Source organism: Erithacus rubecula (genome assembly GCF_903797595.1).
Source record: "Erithacus rubecula genome assembly, chromosome: 4".
In the NCBI taxonomy this organism is placed as follows: domain Eukaryota; kingdom Metazoa; phylum Chordata; class Aves; order Passeriformes; family Muscicapidae; genus Erithacus; species Erithacus rubecula.
This window is the reverse complement of record NC_136686.1, coordinates 2,511,466-2,534,167: the sequence shown is the minus strand read 5'-3', so window position 1 is coordinate 2,534,167 and position 22,702 is coordinate 2,511,466. Positions and strand designations below refer to the sequence as shown.

General features: G+C 46.1%; 1 protein-coding gene across 1 annotated transcript in view; it reads left to right on the top strand.

Annotated features, from left to right (window-relative positions):
• Positions 1 to 22,702, top strand: part of CACNA2D4 (calcium voltage-gated channel auxiliary subunit alpha2delta 4) — a 116,770-nt gene that overhangs the window by 45,960 nt on the left and 48,108 nt on the right. Inside the window, exons 23-26 of the mRNA XM_079303772.1 lie at positions 637 to 730; positions 1,645 to 1,740; positions 4,013 to 4,140; positions 7,326 to 7,406. Coding sequence (XP_079159898.1) covers positions 637 to 730; positions 1,645 to 1,740; positions 4,013 to 4,140; positions 7,326 to 7,406 — 399 coding nt within the window. The remainder of the gene's footprint in view (positions 1 to 636; positions 731 to 1,644; positions 1,741 to 4,012; positions 4,141 to 7,325; positions 7,407 to 22,702) is intronic.

Genomic DNA, 22,702 nt, shown 5'->3' with positions numbered 1-22,702 from the left:
CCATGAAAAAATCTCTGGTGGTTTTGAAGGAAGTTACTTGAGTGGAAAGTATTGGCTGCTATCCTCTACAGGATACCCAGAAGAACAGTCAAAGCAGGGATTTGAGGCAAAGACCTACTCAATGAAAGAGTCAAGTGATGGTCTAATTCATAACTTCATTTGGAAGCCTCTCACTTGCCCACACTTGTTTGGGCACAACCCTTCCAGAGAGTTTGCAGGGGAACTGGTCTGATGATTTAGGACATTAGGAAGAAAATCTTCACAGAAAGGGTGATTAGTTATTGGAACAGCTGCCCAGGGAGGTGTTTTAGGAATGACTGGATGTGGCACTCTGTGCCATGATCTGGTTGACACAGTGGTGTTGGGTTATAGGTTGGACCTGATGATCTGAGAGGTCTTTCCCAACCTCACTGGTTCTGTATTTCTGTGATCTTGGCTGTAACATCTGCTCCTGTGTTTTTCTACCACCCAGGGTGTTAGGACCTCTTCTCTGCCCTATAATTGGAGGCCTCTTTTTTGTGCCTCATTGATCCACTGTTCTGGACAGGCAGATGCTCTTACCAAGGGATTCTCTAAAACATCTAGGGAGAAGCATGTCTTTCTCTCCTGATTTTTGTTCTTCATTTTTCTCCTTAGGTGATGAGGAGTTGGTCCAGGAAGTGCTGTTTGATGCAGTGGTCACTGCCCCCATGGAGGCCTACTGGACAACACTAGCCCTCAACATGTCCTTGTAAGTACAAAAGACAAAAATATGGATAGAACACCACTGAAGATGCATCTCCAGATTCTGTGGGTTTATGCAGTGCCTGATATAGTCACAAACTTTTGCACAGCATACAAGAGACTGTAGAAATAGCTCAATATCTTTAGAAATAGCTTGAAAAGTGTCTATCAGGAGTGAACTCCAATAAGCTGGGTCTTCTTGAGAGAATCTTTAGTTTGGTGAGGGTTTTTTTAGTGGAGAAAAGGGAGTTCGGTCTTGTCTGTATTGGTGGTACCTCCAGATTGAACCTCAGGAAGATGCTGGACAGGCTGGCTTCAGTAAACAACTTTATATTTTGTTATTTCTAGTGAGGCACCTGTTGTTTGTGGTGTCTTGTATCACATCACACAGATCTTCTTTCAGCAGACACATTCCTTACAGATATACAGGACTGGACTCCTGTCCCCGTTTCAGTTCCTTGTATCCCTACACTAACAGAAGCTGAGCCAGTGACAGTTCTGCTAGGACACCCACCCAGTTATCAGCACAGCTTTAAACAGCCACACCAACACACCCTCTTTGGTCACATTCTGCTACCCTGGCCATTCTCTGTGTCCCTGATCCAGCCATTCTCCTTCTGCAGTTCCTCTCCTGCACTTCAGCCTCATGAGAGTAGCCTGGAGCAGAGCTAGCAGGGGCAGAGGAGGTTATGGCCTGTTTAAAAGAGAATGAAATAAGCAGACTTAAATCTGAGCACAAGTCTTAAACCTGCTAGTTGTCAGCCAGTAACAACCTGTTGTCATTAGCAGGGAGGAGTCAGTATGTCAGATGTGTCAGGAGTCAGATGTGACTTCGAGTTTGAAAGGCCCTCACCCTGGGACAGGGATCATGGCTCTTCTTGTGAGAACTTTTGCTTCTGCTTGTGTGTTTTTGTTCCACAGGGACACTGAGGCAGGCGTTGAGATGGCGTTTCTGGGCACTCGGGCTGGGCTCATGAGGAGTGCCCTGTATGTGGGCTCTGAGAAGATTTCCAACAAGTAAGTCCCTAAACTGCCTTAAGGGGTTTCTGTCAGTGTCTCTGAAGGGACAGCATGAAATCACCACCAGCCTTAGAAATGCCTTTGGGGAGATAGAATGGAAAGAAGCAACACCTTGATGGCATTAATGCTGATTCACAGAATCAGGGTAGGGGACCTTTGTCTTCCTCTGGTCCTTTTGTGTTTTTCTTAAAATACTGTCCCAAAATGCATTCAATTTGAACAAAACCCTTCAACCATTCCCTGACTTCAGTCAGCAGACATAGAAAATGCCCACAGTTACTACGTATCCCCAGGACTGTTGTGCAGTGCAAAGGCTCTGCACTCCAGTGCCCCAGCAACATTCCAGCTCAGCCCTGTTTGATCTTTGTGTCTCAATTCCTCTTCCAGATTTATGCTGTTCTGCCTCTCACACTGCCTACATTGCAGCAGCATCCCAGTGCCTTGCAGTGAGGCGTTAAGTGATGTGACTGACATCTGTCACATCCCATTCACTCTCCTGCTCTCTCCCTCAAGGCAGAAATGTGTGTGCACTGAAGGGTTTTGACGTGGAAAGGATAGTTTGCATTCTGTTGCATTTTGGATACACAGTCTGGTGCCTGCTGCTGTAGGAAAGGACGGGTCACAGGGGCACACTAGCAGAAAGGGACCGTGTGGAGGGTGGTCGTGAGCTTCTTGGCAGCTGTTTCACTGTCCCCAAGTTTCCCAAACATGAGTCCTACACTCAAGCTCTGCTGTGCCTGTGACACTCTTCATGTGTTTGAAGCAGTCTGAACAATTCAGAGCAGTTAGTCTCTGGCAACAAGGGAGAAAATGCTGTGTGCTGCAGGAGGTTAATGTGATGATTCCCGATTCCCCACTGCTCATCAGGAACAGCATTCAGTGCTTGAAACAGTCACAGTCACCACACTGCAGGGACAGACCCCCACATATCCCACAGGAGAAGCTTCTGGAATCCCCTGAAAGGAAGGAATCATAAATGAGGAATTATCATTACGTCAAAATAAGCAGCAAAACAAGAGCCTGAAAACAAAGGGATTTGCCAGGCAAGCTGTATGAGCCTCCAGGGAAGCAAATGACCTGATTTTCATGAGGTCTCTCCTGAGTACCCACTGCCTGTCTTGCCATGCACTCTTTGCTCATGCACTTCAGTTCCTGCCTCTCTAGGAATCACAGAATCCTAGAATTCGTTAAGGGGTTGGAATGGACCTTGAAGATGATCTGTTCCCACCCCACTCTGCCATGGGAGGGACATCTCCCACTAGACTAAGTTGCTTAAGGCTTTATCCAACCTGGTCTTGAACACTGCCAGCATTGGGGCATCCACAACCTCCTTCAGAACCCGTGCCTCACCAGCCTCACACTAAAAGATTTCTTCCCAGTATTTTATCTAAATCTCCCCTCTTTCAATCTGAACCCATTTCTCTTTGCCCTATCTCTACAGTTCCTAACAGAGTTCCCTATCCAGCTTCCTTCAGATACTGGAAGGTTGCTGTGAGGAAGGTTGCGCTGGCCCCGGGGTGTCATTCCCGGTGTCCCTTCCGTGCTGCCCGGTTCCCCCTCTCCCCGGTGGGGTGTCATTCCCGGTTCCCCCTCTCCCCGGTGGGGTGTCATTCCCGGTTCCCCTCTCCCCGGTGGGGTGTCATTCCCGGTTTCCCCTCTCCCCGGTGGGGTGTCATTCCCGGTTCCCCTCTCTCCGGTGGGGTGTCATTCCCGGTTCCCCTCTCCCCGGTGGGGTGTCATTCCCGGTTCCCCTCTCCCCGGTGGGGTGTCATTCCCGGTTTCCCCTCTCCCCGGTGGGGTGTCATTCCCGGTTTCCCCTCTCCCCGGTGGGGTGTCATTCCCGGTTTCCCCTCTCCCCGGTGGGGTGTCATTCCCGGTTTTCCCTCTCCCCGGTGGGGTGTCATTCCCGGTTCCCCTCTCCCCGGTGGGGTGTCATTCCCGGTTTCCCCTCTCTCCGGTGGGGTGTCATTCCCGGTTTCCCCTCTCTCCGGTGGGGTGTCATTCCCGGTTCCCCTGCCCGGCCCGGGGCCGCGGCGGGCCTGGGCCGGGCCAACAGCGCCACCTGGCGGCGGCCGCGTGAGGCGCGGCGGGCGCCCCTCGGAGCGAGCGAGGGCCCGGCCCTGCCCGAGGGGACACCCCGGGACACGGCGACAGCGACACCGCCCGCCCTCGCCCATGGAAAACCCCGGGTGATGATGTGTCCCCTGCATTGTGGAGGGCTGCCGCTCCTCCACGCCGTGTTATAGCACAACGTTTTATCTCCCCGCAGGAAATTCCTGACGCAGAAGGAAAAGGAGAGCATCTTCACCATGGACCACTTTCCTCTGTGGTACCGCAGGGCGGCCGAGCATCCCCCCGGCAGCTTCATCTACAGCATTGTCTCAGAGGATGATTCAGGTAACTCCAGCCTGAACACAGAGCAGATAGAGGGAAAGAGAAAAAAAAGCCTTCCACACCTTTCATCCCACACTGCACCCATCCCGCTCCCTTTGTTGCTGCTTCCTGCCCTCTTGGCATTCCCTTTGTGAGGGGCAGAGGGCTCGTGGCCAAGGTACTGAGCACAGCTGAAAGATGTGCAAGGTGTGGAGAAGGCAGTCAGGAATGGGTAATGCAGGGCTACAGAGGAGGAGAAGGATGGACATAGAAACTGACATGGAAATGGACATGCAGGGCTTGGTAGATTGCAAGGTTTAGGAAAACAGGAGTTGGGGAAATACTTGAGGAGCTGGAATACAAACAAAACATGAGATGGGAACAGGAAAGGTATTGCAGAAGGAATGAGACACGTAGGTGTGGTAAGGCTTGGGAAGGAGCAGCATCAGCCCTGCTGGATGACAGTAACAGCTGGCACTGGTGAGGGACCAGTCAGGAAATCTAAATTCAGAGGGTGTCAATTTTTCCATCACCACTTTCCATGACAGGAAAGGATGGGTTTGTTAAGGAAGATGGTGGAGGGGAAGGCTTTTCCATAGCATTGGTGTCCTGCATCCTTCTAATTCTAGTACTAGAATATGGCATCCCTTTCTCAGCAAAGAAGTTCATATACCAGGGGAAAGCAAGGAGGGCTTTTCAATGTCTCTTTGGGTGTTGGTTCCTGTAAGTATACAGGGCCAACCAGGACCTTCTCAAAGGCTGGAAGAGAGCAGAAGGGCCTAAAAACAATCAAGCAAAATAAAATATTCATGTGAGACTCCTCCACAGGAGGCAGAAATCCCCTCTGTGCTCCTCCCTGGCCCCTAGCTCTCTATCTCTGTCACGGAGCTCAGCACTGTAGCTGCTAAAGCTTTTTGTGGCACAGTGGTGGGAGTCTGGTGGGTGGGAAAGCAAGTAGCAAAGAGAAGAAAACCAGCCTGTGAGGCAAGAGATTAACCAGGATGTAAAGGAATGGAAGGAGAAAACACTCAAAACCTACAAAAGCTTCTCTCTCCCCACACCCTTACATCTCACTTAAAAGGCAAGTGTGGAGAGAGGAGGAGGAATGGCAGGAGAGACCTTTAACAGCCCTGCAAGCCATGGCATCTGCTCTTTGGAACAGGGTGTGGGTTGGAAAACCAGGCAGTGACACCCTGTGGGACTTCCTAGGACAGACATTACCCAGGCTACAATAGTCACTGCTGGTTAAACATTGGAGTTGTGGCTTGCTGTAGCTTTCTTAGAAGTCACAGCTATTTTTGGATAAAGACAGAAGACAAGTAGTTGTCACTGTTCTTTGTTTTACACTGCCATGGGCCAGAAGCTTCAGTCAAGTCCAGAACCCCACTGGAACCCCACCTGGAAATCCTGTAGGCACCTTGTAAAAAGCAGCACTTGGCCCTGAAGACCTTGTGCCCTAAACTATAAGGGAGATTTTTACTCTTCAGGGATGAGCAGCTGGGCTCAGAGAGACTGTGATCCATGGGATCACACAATATGCCTGGAAAGGGTCAGGAAATAATACCCAGTGGTTCACTGTAAAGCAGAGTCCAAATCATGTGATGAAGCAGGGCTGCCCCACATTTTAGCCAAAATAGGCCACCTAGTTTCTTTTTCAATTCTATCAGATGCTGAAGTCCCTTTTTCATGTTTTGCACAAGTCACCTGCTGTGACAGGAGGTTTTCATGGCAGATGGACTTCTGATCATCTAAGAAAGAAAAACCCCAAGAGCTCTCTGTTGGGGGGGGAAATGACTGCATGTCATCAGAACCATTAATGCACAGCACCTCCTTCCAGTGTCCAGAAGTTTCAGGAATAAAAGGGCAGCAGGGAAGCCTCTGCAGTCAAGTAGAACTGTTCTTGAATCCCAGATTTTTCATGTGTTGGGTGAGGATTTTTTCCTAGAGACCCTAAGTGCATTTTTCTTGTTTGTCCCATTCTAGAATAAGAAATTTGAGGTTCACCATAAAGGCAGAATCATGGTCAAGGCATGTATTTATTTCATAAAGGTTTTACTGATTTTGACACACTTGAGCAGGTTAATCTGGCTTCAATCAAAAAACAGAAACAAAATAGTGAGAGCCTGCAGGCTAAACTGTGGTAGGCACTGATTTGTGGTCTGGACACACCTAGAATGATGAAGGCAGACATGGAAAGCAGTAGCAAATGCTGGAGTTGTGGGGAAAGAAAGAGTCCCTGACCCATGTGGATTTCCACAGAGCTTGCAAGGTGCAGACTACATAGATCAGACTGGCCTTCAAACTGTCCCCTGGCAGTTCCCAAAGAAGTGCCCCAGCTGAAGCTAATCTAATCACTTTTAAAAATATACAGAAATGGAATCTGCTACGTGGACAACTGCAGGCTAGAACAACTGCATTGACAAGGAGAGATGGGGTTTACCTGCTTGAGCCTATCCAGCCATATGATTTTAAATTTTAAATGCCCCATGGGAGCTCAGAGATCTGCACAGGGCTGGCAGATGTGTCACAGGGACCTACAGGATGCTTAAAGCAGCAGCTCAGGGGTAATTGGGAGACCCTGTGGCATAAGGGAGTTCAGGCAAGTCCCAGAAGAGTTTGTTTCTGAAATGGAGTGCACTCTGGAAGCATTTGGAAGTGCTGCTTCTGCAGTTTGTAGTGCTGCCCTGGCTTGGGTAAGAGTTAGACATCTTTGCTGTGCAGGTGTTATCAGAGTTCCTGTCCTGTTTCTCCTCTGTCCACAGAGTTTAGATGGTGCATTGAGCACAACAGCTCTCTGGTCTAAGAGAAGCTCTACATGCCCAAAGTAGAGGAGGTCAAATCTTTATATTTTATCACAGACTCATGGAACATTTTGAGCTGAAAGGGACCTTAAAGGTCACTTGTTCCACACCCCTTGCCATGGGCAGGGATGTCTTCCATGAGACTAGGTTGCCTACATTTCCTTTATGCTGAGGATGCCACTTTTCTCATGAGCCATAGAGAAGATAAAAATAAAATCTACTAATAGCCCATTAGGCTGCTTTTATGTTTTGAAAGATGCAGCCTTCAAAATTCTGGGATGTTTCAGAGTTGAGGCATATGTACACACTGTCCTGAATGGGAAATTGTGTGGGCAAGCTGTTCCTGCTGCATTTTTATTCCTCTCTGGGGGTAAGCTAACCAAGCCTGCTGTATTTGTGTCTTGACAGAGGGGGGTGGCCTGCCAAAAGTGGTGACAGTGAGCACGGCCGTGTCTGTGTCTGTGGATGGGAAGATGGGAATTGCTGCAGGTAGGACATTCTGGTTTCTCTTTTTATCTTGAATGAAATGGCTGCATCTTGCCTTGAGTGTGGGAGCTGAGAGCTGTTAGCTTGTCATTCAGGGGAAGTGACAGGAGCCACAATAGCTTGTGGTATTGAGAACTAGGCTAAACAAAGAATAATGGAACAGGTACTGAATGGCTGACAGGCTTCTGAAAGGGAAATGGGCTGTTTGAATGGAAGCTTCCCATCTCCAGTGCTGGTGAATTTGTGGATTGAGACTTTCTCCGGAGTAGGTTGGGAAGTCTGTGCAGGTTTAGAACTTTGCAGGAAACACTTTTGGTTTTGGAACAGCATCATGTGTATGCATCTCCAGTGTTACCTCAAATGAAAAATAGCTTCTGCTGAGGGAATGGGCATGTTGCTAGAACTCCAACTCAGACCTACAGATTGCCAGACTTACTGTTGTATGTGAGCTTTAAACTCCTTTTGGCAGACCTTCACTAGACTGCATCTTCTTTTGGAAAATGCATGCAGCACATTGTTTCCAAAAGCTTTTCCCAAAGCTTTTGAAGATTTACTGTTTTCTGTACTAATGGCTTCAGCCTTTATGGAAGCACACTGAGATCAGAAGTGAAACAGAGCAGACATTTAAAAAAACAAATCAGCATTATCAGTAACCCTGGCACCATATCCAACTTAACCACTCAGAATAGGAATACTGGGGTAGGAGAAGATGTAGGTCCATGGAAATTGTTTTGGACCTGGAAACAGTGACTAAAGGGAGAAGCTGATGGGACAGGTAATGGAGTAATTATATGCTGTGATGCAAAGCTTCTTGGGAAAGAATGGTTAGTGCTAATGGAGCCTTGCATGGTGGAAGGAATGGCAGCCAGAATGGGCAGCAAAGAACAACTTCATTGCAGGAGCACTCTGTAGAGAGAGGGCCATACAGCTGATACCTTCAGGTCACAGTCTGCCATTGCATTTGCCTAGGCTGGGTAGGAGACAGGCAATGTTTTTAAATACTGCTAGTCAGTAAAACTATAGCAATTTAACTTCATCTGATGAAACATTCCTTCATTTCCAGGATTGCAGTAAGTTCTAGCAGACAGTGATAACCTTTAATTATCACCTGGACATTGAGAAAGTACTTGTATGCTGAAAGAAGTGTTATGAAATAGAACATTTCACTCTTATGCCCAAAGCCAGGAAATTATTATGAAGTCTGCCCAAAGACACCTGTGAACAGAGATGATTTCACCAAAGTTCACATTAATAGGTGTTTTGTTATAGGATGATAGAACCTGCTCTCAAAACTGATACCAACTGACACTGTTACATCCAGCAGAAAATGAAAGAGCATTGAAACCACACCAAGGGCCTCTGTACAGCACTGAAACATTTTTCTAAGCATTTATTTGAGAGAAGAACATTTTTTTAAAAAATGTTTGTTTTTATGATCTTTTTCCTTCCCTTTCCTGACCTGTGGATTAGAGCAGAGGCATACAAGCAGTTCATCTTTGTGGTGGTTCAACCCCAGCTGGAAATTAAGCAACACACACAGCTGCTCCCTCTCACCCTTCCACCCCTGTGAACTGGGTAGGAGAATCAAACTAAAACTTGAAGTTTGATATAAGAACAGTTTAATAATTGGAAATGAAGTAAAATACAATAATAATGGTAAATCATTACGATGATTAAAAAATAATTAAAAGGCAAAAGCAAGCAGTGCAAGATACAATTGCTCACAACTCACTGACCCATGCCTGACCTCTCTTCCCAAACCCAGACTGGTCCCTCTTCTGGGTAACTCCCCCCAGTTTCTACAGTGGGCATAATGTTCTGTGGGATAGAATGCTCCTTTGGTCAGTTCAGGTCACTTGTCCAAGCTTTGGTCCCTCCCAGTTTCCTTTATTCACCTCCTCACTGGCAGAGCATGAGACAAAGAAAAAAGTCCTTGACTTAGGATAAACACTTAGTAAAAAACCAAAACATTCTCATTATGAATTCAAAACACAGCACTCTAACAGCCACTGAGAAGAAATTAACTCTACCCTAGCTGAAACCAGGACAATCTGGCATTCAGCATGAATACAGGGAAGGAAATTTCTCTGTGGAAGTGCTGGAGCAAGAACAAGTGTCAGGAAGATCTGGTCCTGATAGAGCCATTTCTCTTCTGTCAGCAGCATTTTCTACAACCCCTGTGGAGATTTCCACCCACTCATTTATGCTTAGTACTGTCTGTGTGGACATGCTGTGAAGGAGAAAGATCCTTTGCAGAGGGTGGAGGAAACAGCAGAGGACAGGGAAACAAATCATGTTAAAACAATAACAATAAGGTGAAAAATCTGTCATTTTTGGAAATGATGCAGAACCAGTTTTCTCACTGGAAACCATGGAAGTTGAGACACAGAAATGAATTTTCAATTGCTTTTTTTCATTAAAGGTACCATGGTCCCTGTCCCTAGCAGGTACATTAGGTGACCTGACCACAAGCATCTTCTGCTACTCTCATACATGGGGTGGGTGTTCTTCATTCCTGGTTTCTTATGCTTTGATGAAAACAGCCCATCTCTGATCCATGGTATGGGTGGATTAAATGGTAGCATCAGGGCAAACACTCTCACCCAGAGGGTCCAAAGTTCTTCATGTCCCCAGCTGTAGCCTCCACTGACTTCAGTAGGAGCACAAGGGTTTGCTAAGGTAGGTTCCAACTGCTGGTTTGGGTGTCAGTTTACACTATCTTTGGGGGGGTTCAGGGAGGAAAAATGTGCTCTATTATAATTTGTTTTGTTTCCAGTAGTGACAAGTTCATAATCTGAATCTTTCATAATAGATTTAAAAACAAGGGCAATAACTAGTAGTCACATTACCAATTGAAATATTATTTTTTCTTGTGGATGCCAGCTTAGAGAGTAAGGATGTAGATGTCACTTTATTTCCCTTCACAGTAATATAATTATTCTGAATGGCTAGATCCTAATTCTAGGGGACTGTGAGGGGCTGCAGCAGAAATGATGCTGGGCAGAGCTGCAACACCATCCTAGGTACAGGAGAGGGGTGAAGAAAGGAGAGGGAGTGTGGAGGCACAAAAGAGGCAATCAGAGCAGAATGAGATGCAGATTGTTGTTATTGTTATTCTGATGGCATCAGCCCTTACTGGGACTGATACCATGATAATTTAGTTATGATATTACCAGAAGTTTGGTACCTAGCACTGGTTCACAGAAAGCCAAATATCTGGGTAGACTTGTAGTTTCTGAATAAATGCAGCCACTGTTTTTTGAAAGGGGAACAACAGAGACTTTTAAAGTGCCCTATGAAAGAACCAGTGGTATGAACTGGCCTGTCATTCTGCCACTGATCATTACTGTCACTTGTTTGACTTGATGGTGCTTGAGGGGATTTGTAAGCACTTTGAAATGTTCACTATGCATGCAGTGAAAAATTAAGCTCCAGGATTTACAGCCATGCTCATGGGGAGGGAGCACCCCCAGTGCCCCCATGGGGAGAATGCCAGTGACAGGGAACATTGGGCCCCTTTTCTTCTGGCAGATGAATGGCAGTCCCCAGCCAGGGCAGAGTAAGGCAAACTGGTGAAATCAAATGTCCAGGAAGATGACACAGGCCTGGCTGCTGTCAGGGAGTGGAGGAGCAGTCAGATGGGATTAGAGAGTTGCAGTCTAGAGAGCTGAGAGAAGGGATGGAGGGGGAAGCACAAGGACCTCCTTCCTCCCATTTTAGTCTGTATTAGCTCAGTGGGAAATCCCAGAATGGGTTTGAAGGAGAGTCCAAGCTGCTCCTTTTGCTCCAGGTGGAGAGGTGGCCAAATTCAGCAGGCAAAGGAAGTGTTCTTTGCCCTGCTCTATCCTCACTCCTTTTCATCCACCCCTCTCCTTCCCCTGTGGGCTTGGGAGGGGTGCACGAGGGATTCAGAGTAACAGGGATTTCTTGGAGGATATGGTGGAGCTAAGGCAGGGCCCGCTTGTGTGAGCTGTGGTCTCCTTCGTGGGAAGCCACACAGGCAGTCCTGGCTTGACTATGAATATTATCTACCTATTGTGCTTTGGCATTTCAAAGCACTATGCAAACATTAAGTAATGCCTGAATGATTAATTATAATTAATTAGAAGGCAGCTGTTCTCCTGGGATGTCAGTCCAGTACCTTTCATGCACACTAACTGTGTTGGAAATGAGAAATAAGGAATGGTGATGGCATTCTCCCCAAGCCATGTCCTGCCCCAGATAGCATTGTCATCTGCTCCCTCCCGTGAGTCAGTAGCCTGGGGCTTTCTGATCCTCAGGCTGCAAGGCAGAAATCACATGGAGTTGCTGACAGAAGCTTTTAGTGATTTAAAGCCTCAGTGAAACCGCTGGAATCTGTGCAGGAGTTCAGCTGTCACTTTGGGCTGTGGATGACGTCTCTTTCATTGCCTGACCTTCTGGCTGTTCAACTTCTGGGGCTGTCAGCTGGCTGCCAGTCCCAACTGGAACAGGCAGGATTAGATTCCCTGCCGTGGCTGTCATGTGGCAGGGATGGGAAACAGACAATGGGGCGTGCACATGGTGCCCGAGAAAAATAATCCAAATGGGCACTTGGGAGATGAAGGTTTATTTTATACAACACTTCTCTACTGATACTGGAACTAGCTGTTCTTACCAGCAGTTATTGGACCACTGTGAAATCGTTATCCCATGACACCAGCAATTTATGCAGATGTATTTGGGGACAGCACTATGCAAGCTCAAACCAGTGGCAGAGGAGAAATATTATCTCTGTTTTAAAGGCAGAGTTTTGGGACATTGAGTTATCTAGACCAGTGTTTTCAGAAAAGCTCTGTACTCACAGCAGGAGCAGATTTTAAAAATATATTTTGGTATTTTTTTCCCCCAAAAGAATTAGAAATCAATCAGTCTGAAAAGTTGGTAATGGAGAGTAATTTTACCATTTTACCTCTGGTTAAAATCCTGCCTCTGTCAGTCTGATGGAAACTCTTCATTTGAAAAGCAATTCCTGGCTTGATGTCTCTCCAACTCTTCCTTGATCTCCAATTTTGGCTACCTGCTGTCTGCTCTAGCAAGCAGGAACAGGAGGTACAGGTGGCTTTTTCAGTAGGACTGTTGCTGTGGCATCTTTTCAAGCTAATCTGCACACAATTCTGTATTCCTACAGTTTTGTTGCTTGGATCCAACCTTCTCTCTGGAAAGTGACAGTAGCATCAGTAGAAGCTGTTAAAATGCATGGAAATAAGCTCTAATAGCATAAGCACCTTTTTGATGGAATAAACTGGAGAATTAAAATTATTTCTCTAGGCTGGTTCAGAAAGCAGCATTAAGCTACCCATATAAAATATGAGGGTAGCTGATCTCTTGAATGTGTGCTGCAGTATTCAGAAGGAATGCTGTCCCTCATTTTGTGTGAGAGGTTGTGCCAGAGACTTCTCTGAGTCCCTAAAGCATCACCAGGTGCTTTTATGGAAATCATGGTCCCCCTGGCATGCAGTGGTAGGGTGGATAAAAAGGAAGACAAGTCGTTTTCAGCCCATCACCTGCTATGTCTGGTCTCTCCCTGATGCCAGCCCCTTCTGGCAATCCCCAAAGCCCAAGCAGTTTCTCATACATCCATTTGATCCAACAAAATCAGAGACATCTGAACAGGCCGTGCCCTGGAAATGAGTCATGGAAAGTGTTAAGGGCACTCATAAGGCAGAAATGCTGCTGATTTTAATGCTACCAGCAGCTGTGCCTTCTCCATCTCTCAGGACACTGCTATCAGTGGGTGCACACTTGGCTGGCTTAAGAGTTGAGCAGCTATTCCAATGTCTCAGTGTCCCCATGATGAATTAGTGTGCCAAAACCAGTGTCTCTTGCACTCTTCATCTCCCCATCTGCCTGCTTGCCATCCAATACATTCTGCTTACACACTGAGCCTTGGGGGATACCTATAAGCACCCAGGCTGCTTTTTGGGGTGTTTCTGGGGCACACACAAGCTGTTCCACAAGCCAGACAAAAGTGGGGTGGTTGCATTATTTTGCTCTGGCTCTGGTCTTACAAACTTTGCCTTTTGTCAAGGTTTGGCAGCAGTGCTCTGGCCACATGGTTCCCTTTTCAGAGCTGATTATCCTCCCACCAGGTCAGTGAGCAGGCAGAGAGAGCAACATCTGCCTGCAGAACTCCAGATAGATGTCTCCATGTATAGATAGTAACTGGGGACAAGAGGGACAAATAAGTCTATTTTGATCTCAAAAGAATGCTAAAAATAGTCATGTGAGGCATCTTTCATAGCATTCTGCTCACCCTGGCTAGACCTTAGCAATTTCTTTTTCTTCCATGGTGTTTGTGCTATCTGCATAGGCTGTAAGATCTTCAGCCCCCTGTGTGTGCAGGCTTTACCTATTGCCTTGGGATGAGGCCTTGTCTGGAGAAAAACTGAAGACAACAGCCAATTCTGTAGAGTAAATCTTTCTTTGTAGTCTCTGCTGAGTGCCTGACTTTGTACACTGCACCACTTACCAGGGAAAAAGCTCTAAGGGAGTGAGCCCTGCCTTCCTCAGCCCACCCAGGCAGTCCTTCACCCAGCACAGACCCTGTGGGTAGGTTCCTGTACCCAGGCCCTTTCTGGGAATTTTCTCAGTGGGACCCCACCAGAAAATTGTGAGTTATGATTTTCCCATTTGGGGTCTGGTGAGGCATCTGTGCCAGCATATCCTCAGCCCCAGAGCCTGTTCCAGGCTGGAGCTCCAGCCCAGGACCCTGTTCTTGCCTGTGTGTAGCAGAAATCTTCCTGCCTAAGGTTATCCGTCACCGCCGCCTCTAGAGCTCCTCTGAGTGCCGTGGCTGTCACTCTTGAAGCGAAAAGAGCCTGTGACACTGACTCAGGAGAGACTTGCATATAGCTGGATTTTTTAGATTGGCACCCAGTGCCTTTGCCATGTTGCCTTTGCTTGCAAATTATTTGATATCGTTTTAATTCTGAGCCGAATTAGAGCAGTGCACAGGTTGCCATAGCAACCATTACCTTGTGCCTTTTGGTCTGACTCATTGCAGACAATTACTCTTGCGCTCCAGGATTCACAGATGTGATAGGAGAAGAATCATGTGCTGGGCTTTCAACTTCTTTTTTTTTTTTTTTTTTTTTTAATTTCCTTCCCAGCCTCTCTTCCATTAACTCCTGCCTACCTAGCATCAGCAGGGCCCTGCATCCCCACCCAGGGATGCTCGTGGGAGTTGGATGCAAAGATAAATGATGTGTGAGGTGATTTGTGCATGCATGTGTGTATCTGCATACATAAACAGCTGCTCTGCAGTATGTTGTGAGATCCCTGGGCTCCCTGTGTGCACATCTCAGAAGCACAGAGCAATTTGCACTTCCTCCTGTCTGTGGTGTTTCCCAGGTAGGTACAGGATTGATCCCTATGGCCATGGAGTTTTACCCATTGTGCAGGAGCTGCCAATAAGCACTGACTATTTAGGGGGGCTGACAGAGTGCCAGGGTCATGAATGGTGCACAACCTTCCATTTGAAGCTGTGTGAAGATCCACAGGCTGCCAAGCAAGAGGCACTGACACCCCTGGCACCACCTGAATCTCTGTGTGAATGAAAGGCAGGTTCATTACTCTGCTCACACCTATCCCCTCAATGCCCCATGCCTTTCATGCAAAGTGCTATTGTCTGTAGCCTTAGCACAGGTTGTAACTGATGTCCTGAGCTGTATTAGCACCTACAGTTCAGCAGAGGAGCAAAGCCATCTGAGAAGATGCTGAAAAGGATCACATTGAGCAGCCTGTAGATGTGAGGGTGAAGGTGGTAAATGTCACAGCAGAGGAGGTTATAGGAAATGTCTTGTATGATGGTTTAGCTTAAATTCAGCCAAGGAAGAAGCAGACAAGTTTTGCAGGGTAAGAACCACAGAAACTTAGTAGATCTGAGTTACAGATCCAGCCTCCTCCCAAGACAGATTTTTTTAGCCACTAAAGTCATCCTGATTTTTTTTTTCTCCTGCCCTACCTATCACCTAAGGCACAAATCTTTGTAATGGGATTCTGACTACCATCCCTTTCCCTTCACAAGATTTTTTTCTTCTCTTCCTTTCTCTCACTGGGACACAGAAACCCCACTCACAGGATCACAGATAATCCTGGTTAGATGGCACCTCTACACTCTGCTGCCCAGTGTGTGGAGGGTGTTCTGCTGCTTACTCATGGCACTGCTTTCACAGGCAGCAGTGCAAAGTCTGGAGTGTGGGGAGGGAGCAGATGGGCTTTTGGGGACAGTGTGAAGCCCCCATTTCTATGAGGATCCTGATTCTCTTGCCCTCCGTCTGTGGCGACAAGCAGCTGCTTAAGCTGGCTCTGCAGAGAGACTGTGTGGAATGGAAAAAAGGCAGACAGCAAAGAAGGCTGACTTGACCAGCCCTGCCCCACCCTGCCCTCCCTTAGAGGTCAGACTTGTAGGATAAAGTGAGGATTGCTTACATGTCAAGCTGAGATAGGCCTTGCAAAGGAGGTTAAAACAAACAGCATAATATTCTTCAGCTATTTGGGGAATTGAAAAAAGAAGTAGGGTCACTTTTGGTCAATAAGAGTGAAGATGGGATCAAGGAGCCTATAGCCTGAGCAAAACCCAAAGAAGACTCAGTGGCCAAGATATTGATAAGGACAGAAATATCCTTGGGGAAAGAAACAAGCTGAGTACTGTGAATAAGCAGCTCAAGCTGATTAGTGCACTCACAGTGTAGGGCTTGGGTGCTTTCTGGCCCTGGAAGAGCTGGCATGTGGAAACACACACAAAGGCCTTTTTTCAACTCTGCACACAGTGGTGACACCATACAGTCTGCAAAAGTGAAGATTTTGCAATTAGGATTAAAGAAAAATGAGAAAGTTTGTCAGTCTCAGAATTTTAAGCATGACCTCTTCAATATTTGTACCACTTGAGAAGAGAACTTCAAGGAAAGTATAATTATTACCAAGAAGATAGGGGAAAAGGGAGTCAGGCAATGAGTTTATCAGTGCTGGGTAACACCAGTCCAAGCCAACATCTCTCTTTCAAATGATTGTTTTCCTGGAAGGCAAAAGAAATTTCAAAGGTCTCATCTCTTTATTTCAGTACAGCATTGAATGTGCCACATAAGAAGCAATTAATTAGACTGGAGAAGATCAAGAGAGGCAGAGGAGTTGTAAGAGGCAGGGAGGGAGAAGTTCAATCTGGGAAGACAGCAGCAGCAAGATCACCTATCAAAGTCTGCCAAAATGTTACTTGTCACACTGTTCATGGTCACCCAGGGATTAGCCTTTGCTAATATTAACCTGAGACCCTGATTCAGATAGCTAGAGAGAGTGAGAGAGTGTCCTGATGATTCAACACTAGAAGGCATTGCTAGTACAGGGAAGGACCGGGATATTGCAGAGGAAGCCTGATTTAACCTTGGCAGGAGCACCAGAAACAGAATGAATTTCAGTAGTATGACAGACAAGGTCATAGGCTTGATAGCTAATAATAGAAATCTTCTGTAAGCTGGGAACTCTGAGAGATCTGGCAGAGAGCACAGCAAGCAAGACTGGAGGCAGTCCTTGTCTTTTGGGATCTGTTGAGCCAGTTTTGTCAAGTCTCAGTGAGGATCCTCAGCGTGGATCATCAGAATAAGTTGTATTGCACCTTGATGCCCACATTAACTTCAGGGAACTATTGTCTGCCAACTGCCAAGACCTGTTCTGAGAACCTTGCTGAAAGGGAGCTGGATAGACTTAGAGAAAGGATTTATACTTTCTCAGGATAGATCCTGAGAAAGCTCAGGAAAAAAAGGCTGGCAGCTTGTGTATTAGGGGATGGGAGCATGATGGTGAGTCACAGTGCAATGTGTAGTTGTGGACAAAGCAAACACTGTTCTTTCTAGTGCTTAATGAGGTGTTCCCATTGGGAAAATACATTGATGCTCCCACCCAAAGCCCTGTGAGACCTCTCCTCTAGTCTGTGTTACAGTTTTGATCAAAGGAGTACAGGCTGAGACAGGAGCAGACAGCAGGGCAGATGATGAGAGGAAAGGGAAGTCTGATGTGAGAGGAACCTGGGAGCACCCAGCTTGTTTAACCACGTGCAGCCAAGGACAACACAGATAGGATTGCTGTAATGATTGCACCTTGGAGGACACATTTAAACTAAAGCACACAGTGTAGTACAGATAGGCCAGCACAATACTTAGGATGCAAAACTAGTGGGTTTCTATCTGGTAGGGTAATGCAGCTTTACCCAGAATCTAAGGTATAAAGACAACAGATTTAAGCTGAAGCTTAGAAAGTGTGTAAGAAGTTGGTGGTGCCTTGAATAGAAAGAGCTGAGACTCTGTTAACCTGTAGTCCCTTGAGGAGGGAACAGCTGAAGTCCCTGATCTCACCATGTCACAGAAAAAAACCAGCAACAAGCAAGGTAAACACTCAGGGAACTTCCCATTCACTGCAGCATTCCCCTTGGGCACAAGACTGGGCATACTTACTCTATAGTTCATACACTCCATAATTTTAGTCATGACTCAATAAAAATAAGCTCATTAATACAGCTGAAAGCCCCAGCACAGCACCTGGGAGGCCAGAAGCTAGGGCTGACCTAAACCCCTCTCTCAGCCTTTGGCATTGTGGTGGTTTCTCTTGATAGCTTTGGGTTTTGCAAAGCAAAGAACAGTGAGCAGAAAAACCTCTGCTTATGATAAGAAACCCTTAAAAAGCAGATGGGGATGTGGGGGCTGGTATGTTTTGTGACAGTTGAGTAGACCTGAGCAGGGAGAATCTGGGAAGCAGCTGGTCAGAGGCACTCATTGAAAAGTGGATGATCAGTCACAAGAAGACAAAAATAAGGGAGAAAGAATAACTGGGGAATCCAAGACATTTGTGTCTAGTGAGAGATAAGTGAAAAATAATCACGTGAGGCTGTGGGTGGATGAAAAAGTGGAAAATGCTAGAAAATGCTGGCCCTTTTAAATAAAGGGCTGTATTTTCTTATGCCAAGAATTGTATAAATCTGGAGGGTCATGTTTAAAATGCACTGAATTTAGATCACTGTAAAGGTAGGATCAGAACCACTTACCCATAATCTGCCTTTCTCAAAATTACTTGTTAGGGTTTTGTCCTAGCATTTACATTTGCCTCCATCTCTAAAGCAGGAACAATGTTCACACAGCTTAGTGAGTGTACTGTGAGACATCCTTTGGTGGGAGGGAGTAGAGAAAAGTGGCAAAAGTCATGGAGTGTCTACAATATAGAGCACAGATAGTGGTGGATGAGGAGAATACTTCTAAAAGGAGGAGAAAAAGCTGGAAGCAGTGTGACAGTAGGCTCCAGTGTTGTTCCAGAGGGGAGCAAATGCTTTCAGTGAAAGACTTAATAAACTCAATCTGACTATTGTACCTAAAAGAAAACTAAGAGATTATTTGATTTAGAGTATAGAGTGCCTCTACAGAGAGAGCTGCTGGTTACTGAAGGTTTATATTTTTTTTTTTTTAATCTAGTGGAGGGAATAACAAAAACTGTGGCAGAAAAACAAACAGATTAAAATGAGTTAGTAAGCATGAATGCTAACAATGGACATGAATAGGTATTGTGAGAAGATACCAAGGGAAACAATATTTTTTCCCTTTCTTGAGTGTTTTTCAAATCAAAGGTAGATGACTTTCTGGAATATTCAATTTAGCTGCATGTAAATACTCATTGTTGGTCTTTCTACAGGATAGCTTTTCTAATTTCTGTTTCATAAGCTAAACAGATTGAGCTCTTTCAGCTTTTCACAGGGAGGCATTTTCTGCCACCCCCAAATAACGCTTGTGGTTCTTTTCCACACAGTTTCCAAGTAGCGTGCGATACGCAGAAGGTCAGACTGGATGATCTAAAGTCCCTTCTGGCCTTTATATTCTCTGAATCTCTGCCTCTGTGAATTCATTAATGTTTGCAAGCTCCCAGAGAGCTGCCAAAGGCAAGCACTATAGAAATGCAAAGCATTGTTGTTACTCTGCATATTTCCCTTGAGCTTTACACAGAGCTGGTTGAATGTCGCAGGGTATGTCTGTGTGTATTCCCTCAAATGAAATACCTGCATCCCTCACTTCTGCAGTGCCCTTTCCTAGTTGATTTTCTGCAGCTCTGCTAACAAACAAGTTTATTCCCAAGTTAGGACTCAGAAAAAGCAAATGTGAAGGGGCAAATCTCTGCCTGGAGCCCCAAGCAAAGAGTGGCGCATTGTTGTCCTGGCCCACTGCCTCCCTCCACGCGAGGCAGAGTTATTGTTAGCATCATGCTCTGCTTTCTCTTTGGCTCCAGGTGCCCTGCACATGGCCCCTGCCTGGCTGCAGCTCTGCAGAACTGTGGGAAAGACAGATATGGCCTTTGCTGGGCGTTTTTTACCTATTCTCTAAAGGGAGAAGAGCTTTGAGGATACTGCCTTGTCCCCAGGTTTCCAGGGCTGCAACAGATGTGGAGAGCACCCCAGAATGATGCAGAAATGTTTATTTACTCACATTTCATTCTGTAATTGTATTCATGGGTGAATACTTGTATTGTCCATTATTCTTGGAGGAAAGTCTTTTTGGCCCTCAGAAATCCCATGCTAGGACTTGCATTTATCTGGTCAGAGGATAGAAGCTGTCCCTCTGACCTGTGCTTCCAATCAGTGCTAGCAAACTCTCTTCAAGCCAGCACAGTGGGCTGCTGGTGGATGACATACTGAGGAGGAATCCTATTTTTATTTTTACCTGTTGTATGTACAGAATTTCATGGTAATTATATAGGGTGTTACATGTTTGCATGAGCAGGTATGTAAGCAGGACAAATACATTGGTCCATATGAAATAGTAATCAAATGATAATAAATCAAATTGCAGAAAATCTCAGCCTGCTCCCAGATAGTTCATGAACTGAAAAAGCCTAGAGTCATCAGATGAGTGTGTTGGCTTTGCTTTTTTTCTGCTCTGTGTTTCTGGTATTATATGAAGTGCTGAGTAGTATTTGTGTGCACTCCCCTACCTATCTGGCAAAATTAGATTAAACTATGTGTCATAGGCACCATGCTATTAAACAATAATGATGACTCTCCTGCAGCACATACCTTTTTAGCAGAACAGATGCCTCAGCTGTGAGCGGATTAAGAGTGGCTGTGTTCTGCTCCCAGTTTCTCTCTGAAGACCAGACTGAGCACAGCAGGGTGACTGAGTACAGCAGTGTGAGTAGGGTGGCACAAGGGCTTGCTCATGATGGGGTTTAACATCCTTCACAGTTTCACACACGTCAGGATGAGCTTATTCTTACAGCAAGGGAATGTGATGAATTGTGTATGCTTAGCACTGAAAGTGGCCGAGTGGGGAATTTAAACTTCTTAGCTGTGTGTGACAGACCTAGCCAGAGAACAGCTGGTGGAGAGACTCTTTTAGCTCTAGGGGTAACAGCTTGTGTACTTGGGGGTGCAATAGGATTAGATAGCAATTTCCATCCATCTCAAAATAACCTTGCTCAAGAGGGTCAGGAATCTGGAGATGGAGGAACCCATAGCTCCCTATTTGTTACATTACGTTCTAATTAAAAAAAAAAAAATAAAAAAAAAGCTTTTGGATTCAAATTTGACCTGAATATAACTCCATTGGCTCCTGCGTTCTTACACTAGGGATTAATTTGGCCCTTTCTACTTTTATGTAATGAGCTGATTGCCACATTATCTTATCCTTGTTACACAATCACCCTTGTCTGGCTGTGTCCCTGGAGCATTCTGTGTGTGTGTTTCTAGATCTAGGGTCTCACCTTCACTGACTGTGTGTTTAGACCTAGAGACTCACCCTGACTTACACTGATTTTGTGTGTGTGTGTGTGTGTGTACGCTCACTCCAGCTTCAAACATTGTGTACAGACAAGAATATATCTGTGGGAATTGAGGGGCTTTCTCCTTTGACTGGCTGTGTCCCTGTGGTGTTTGCTTCTGCAGGGGATAGGGAAGGAGTGAATGGTACTACCAGAGATATCATTTAAACAAGAAGGAGCATAGGAAAATACATTCTTTATTATTATTCTGTAACAACAAGCCAGAAATATAATATACCTTTAAAAATTTTCTGTCTCATGCCAAAGAAACCTCCATTCAATCATTTTAGAAAATCTTGTCGCTCTCCCTAAAACAGTAACAAAAAAGAAAAAAGGAATTACAAGTGCCATCTGTTCCCTGCAAGGGATGTGCCTGCCTGTCCCATAGGTGGATGTGTGGGGAAGGGGAGCAGGGGGAGCAGGAGGGGTGTGCCTGGTGGACCTGCCAGCCCCACAAGACCCTTTCCTGAGGGCAGGCACCTGCATGTGTCATTGGAGCAGCTGCCTGCATCCAGGGGGATTCCCCCCATGCCCAGCCACGCCTGCAGGGACAACAGGAGCACTGTCCCCACACACAGAGGAACCCATTGGCTGGGCACACAAGGAGCACTGGTCTCATTCTGTGTCCAGCATCCCAGAGAGCTCCGTTTCTGCCTGCTCTGTGTTCCCTGCAGTGCCTGTGAGCAGTGCAGCAGCTCAGTCTCACCAGGGCAGCCTGATTTCCAGGTGTGCTGGGGAGCGGAGAAAGAGCCTGTTTGCAAACAGTGCCATGAAGAGGGCACTTCCCAGTGAGCCCTGGTACTCTGCTCTGCATGCAGAAGGACAGGTCCTCATCCTGTCAAACAGAGTATTTGCTTTCCAGCAATACTCCTCATAGCCAGCTTCGTGTTTCCCAGCAACACTCAGTTCTCCCCTTTCCTGTCTTCTCCTTTCCTGGGTGGGTTTCTAAACATAGCAGTCCCTTGTCTAGGGTTGAGATAAATCCAGACTTTCTGTCGTATAAATTAAAACAAAAAAAAGGAGAGGATGGGCAAGGTCATCACCAGCCCCACAACACAGGATATAGAAAATATTATTAGCAACAAAGAAAAATTGGTCAGGGCAGGAGGAAGTCACAGGGAAGGTGCAGGGAAAGGAGGATTTCACACCTTCAACCCCTGCATTGTCCCCTACCTTCTTCCCATTCTTTTCACCTCTGGTCTATTCCCTTAAAAACAGTCTCTCTTATCACACACACACACACACACACACACACACACACACACACATATATAGATCCCATTTGTTTTGTGCAATATGTCACCATTATTTGATGCAAGTAAAATATAGATCTATAAATATACCACTCTGACTCAAATCCCATTTCAAGTATGATTGCGGAGTCCAGTATGGTAAAGGGAGAGGTTCCCCTGAGAGGGAGGTTGGGGAGAGGTTTGGATCCAGCAGGCACAGTCTGGTCCTGGCTTGCTGGGAATGTGGAGCAGCAGTAACAC